The 4,136-nt window shown below is 34.2% G+C and overlaps 1 protein-coding gene across 1 annotated transcript; it reads left to right on the top strand.

Annotated features, from left to right (window-relative positions):
- Positions 1 to 2,317: 2,317 nt before the first annotated feature.
- On the top strand, positions 2,318 to 3,757 carry LOC132713509 (uncharacterized). The gene is made up of 2 exons (XM_060696154.1): positions 2,318 to 2,765; positions 3,006 to 3,757. Exons 1-2 carry the CDS (start codon positions 2,561 to 2,563, stop codon positions 3,263 to 3,265), a joined length of 465 nt encoding a protein of 154 aa, XP_060552137.1. The 5' UTR covers positions 2,318 to 2,560; the 3' UTR covers positions 3,266 to 3,757.
- Positions 3,758 to 4,136: the final 379 nt, after the last annotated feature.

Genomic DNA, 4,136 nt, shown 5'->3' with positions numbered 1-4,136 from the left:
TCATGTATAGTCTTTTTATGGCGGTCTAAACTGCTTTTATGTTGAAAATTCAGGTTACATTTCTCACATTTCTGTTTGGTGTGTTTAACATGCGATGATACGAGGTAACGTGTCCCTTATATGGAAGCAACTGGTTAAATCCTTTCTTGCAAATCTGGCATTCATATTTGAATTGTTTTAAATGCTCATTTTTTGTGTGCAAGGCCATTCCAAATTTAGACAAGAACTGCATTCCGCATACATCGCACATCAATGTAGTTTTACTTGCACTTTCGTCTGTATCAACATGAAGCTTTATATGTCTTTCTAGATTGTATTTCTTCCCAGTGTTAAACTCACATATTTCACACGTAAACCGCTTTTTGTCATCTTTCTTTAATGTACATATATGTGTCGCGTTAAATTACCTTTCTTGTCGGTGCAATAATCACAGATTGCACATTAATACTCTGGCATGGCCGTCGTTTCAACTTCACTTTCTTGAAAGATTTCGTCAAGCCCGTTTAAAACAAATGAGTCATCCATAGAACTGTATAGAAACTGGAAGTTTTAAAAAGGTGTCGCTTTTGTTTCTATAACCATCTCTGCAACTATTTTAACATAGGGTAAAGAAAATTAATGTTCAAAGCAGACTTACACCCTTATCAGGGCAAAATAGTTCAAACCTGCCGTCAATTATTTAAAATTACTTGCTGAAACTTGAATATGTCATAATTTAATAAAGTAATACATTTTTAGTGTTAAAACATTGCTGAGAAGTTAATTTTCAAACTATCTAGACGATATATAATGCCAATATGCTCGCAAGCAACAGTACAGTGACCTCGCAAGCAACCGGATGAATTGTTTTTCAGATTTAGCAAGCAACCGTACAATGAGTAAACTACACCAATGCCAGTTCTATTGTCAATATTTTCTTAACCGATGTGTTCAAAACGGGTATTTCTTTTTTATTTGGTGCTAAGATAATAGATCTTCAAAGAATTAAGTGGATTTGGTCGTATATTATATGGTAAGCTTTAAAATCGTTGTTTGATGTCAACAAAAAGGGCATTTCTGGAAAATTGTGGTGAGAAATCGCATTTGTTAGCGGAAAAAGATATTTTTACTGCAAGATTTAGGCTGGAAAAAGTTAATATCATCTAACTCTTACTTACAAAAGTAGAATTTCTTCTCTGGTTATTCTGTATTGAAATATTGTACCTGTTTTTCTCTCTACTTAACATAGAAAAAGGCTGAAATGTCTTTGGGCCAATTTAGTTTTGGGACGAAACGTCCTGTTGAACGTGTGTTTCGAAATACACTAACATATATAAAAAGCTGTAAATAAACTAAGCAGCAAAAGTATTTACCGTAGCCCAGCTTACACCCTTCTTCTTATTTTTCCTTGCCACAAATCGGACACTGTTTTAAGTTTCAAGTTGTAAAATCATTTTTTGGGGGCGCATGCGCAATGCGCCCCCAATGTAATAACGACAAATTCAGATTTACTATGATGTGAACACAATTAGTCAGCTACCTACGCTAAGCAAAATAGTTCCAAAACTTCGCAGTAACTCAAAAATCATAGTTCCCTATCTATTTTAAAATTGACTGGCCAATTTTGTACTAAATTTAGCAATCGTCTTTTAAAATTGTATGTATATTTTTGCTTTACGCGATTTTAATATTACTACGCCAGCGGTCGATCATAGCCAAAGTACTTGCATAAATATAGTACAAATTACATGTAGTCACAAGTTAATTAAGTGTCATAGAACTCAAAAATTTAGCAAGTAATGGAATACGGATTTCAGATCAGCTAACTTTAAAGCTTATAGGGCCTAATGCTTCATAAGTGTAAATTTAAGAAAAACAATGCATGCGTATGAATACGAACTATTTTCGCAATCCGGTCAACTCGTCCCCTGGTCAACTCGTCCCCTGGTCAACTCGACACCTTTTTGGTCAACTCGTCCCCTACTTTTGGTCAACTCGTCCCTAATATGGTCAACTCGTCCCCTACTTTCGATCTCTGTCTTTAAAATGTCTTTAAATAATTCTTTTATGTAAAATATGTAAAATTAATACTGAATTTGATTGATATCGAAATATTAATAAAATAATTACGTCTTTTTTACGTTAAATTTTAATGATCTTTATCTAAGCGCACGTGCATAGCTTTGATGTCAAACTACAAAGACAGGTAACTTTACAAACATTCAATTAATGTTTAATTAATCGGAGTTTTAATGATAATTAAAACTAAAATTAGGTCCAACTCTTTGATTTTTACCGCCTCCCTGAATGGATTAAAGACTGACGACACGAAATACTGACAGGTGCTTCACAGAGGGGTAAAGATATATTAACGGACTCACGAGGATACACGTACAACCTCAAGGTAGTTTTTGATATCAAATATACAACACTTATACATTATTTTTATTTGAAAAATTGATATATGAAAAGTGTTAGTTAATGCTGCATTTAAATATTAGATAACAGAATGTAGAATACATGTCCGCTCTATATATATATTATCATGCATTAATTACGCATTGATGGATAAATTTTTAAGATGATTGATTTCCATTCTTCGTGTCTGCCATTCCTTCCTGCAGAACACATTGGTCCTGTGTTCAAGTCTATGGCAGACTTAGCTCCAGACCGTTTTGATGGACTGCTAGCTTACATTAGACGGACCTGGATCGACAATGATATGTGGCCAGTCCATTCTTGGTCGGTGTTTGGATTGAGCATCCGCACAAACAACGATGTTGAAGGTAAATTCACATTTTAAAATATTATGACAATATTAGATATTTGAAATAGCCTGTATACATGGTAGCAGTCATACTTCTCATACATAAAAAAATATGTCTTAGCCAAAATTGTAGCGAATTTGAGAAATGCATTCATGGACACATACATCGCCGCATTAAAGAGATAAATATATCTATTAATTTTATAGTTGACCTGTGCCTATCTTATTGGTATTGTAATATACTTCTATTATTTTATAGGATGGTATAGAAGATTGAATGGGAGGGCTGGGGGAACGCCTCCATTCTACCTTTTGATAAAACTGCTGTACGATGAGGCCCAGGTAGCGGTGAGGAACTCGGAATTGATAAGTGAAGGAAGACTACGCCGCTACCAGCGGAAAAAGTACACCTTTCTTCAGGGACAGACGCACCAGCTGTGGGATAAGTACAGGAATGGGGAGTTATCATCAACGGGACTTTTGAGAGAATTCGGCAACTTATACAAGCCCCAAGAGTAGAGTCGTAAGATGTCCAAAAAAAAGACAATGAAATATGTGCATGGAAAAAAAAAACAATGAAAGTGTGAAAGTGAAAGTGACTATATATACATGCATGACATAATATTGACAAAAAAGACATACGATATGATATTTTATCTTTGCATATAAAACATGTTTTTATACATTAAATGTTATTGCTATTGATCGTCTTCGTGTTGTTTTTTTTTTCTGTATGTAATTTAATCAGAATTATGCATATATATCCTTATTATAAGATGGAACTCCAAATATTCGCAAACGAAAAGCGTCAAAATATGTCCAATTCAGTAATTTTATAATATATTATTTTAACAGTCTATAATGATTTATGAACTATATGAAAAACAAGTAGTAATAAAATATAAGGGACGAGTTCGGGACGAGTTGACTAGAGGACGAGTTGTCCAGGGGACGAGTTGACCAAAAAGGTGACGAGTTGACCAGAGGACGAGTTGACCAGAGGACGAGTTGACTCTGAATCCTATTTTCGCCCTAACGTCATTTTACCGCAATCGCCATTGTTTACAAGTTCATCCGTGAAAGATTGAGAAGTTTATATAGAAGTTCCACGTGTTAAAACGAGTTGTAAGTTTTATATTACAAAAACCTTATCTCTCATTTACCTAAATGTTGTATAACTTTGCTTGTTTGGCATTTATCCATTTATCAGTGGCGAAATCGTCGTTGCGATTCTGGTTGCTTACAAAAAATACAAGGACTTAATACCGGATATGACTTTAAATACAACGTATATTCAAGATGACTGATGTTCATTGTTTATATTTCATAACGTTGATATTTAAGTTGCAATCAAAAGCTGTATTTTTTACAAATTTTCTTCACAATCGGG

Source organism: Ruditapes philippinarum, unplaced genomic scaffold, assembly GCF_026571515.1.
Source record: "Ruditapes philippinarum isolate M1 unplaced genomic scaffold, ASM2657151v2 ctg14966_1_1_1_1, whole genome shotgun sequence".
Classification (NCBI taxonomy): domain Eukaryota; kingdom Metazoa; phylum Mollusca; class Bivalvia; order Venerida; family Veneridae; genus Ruditapes; species Ruditapes philippinarum.
Note: the sequence above shows the minus strand (reverse complement) of the source record. Positions and strands in the feature narration are given on the sequence as shown.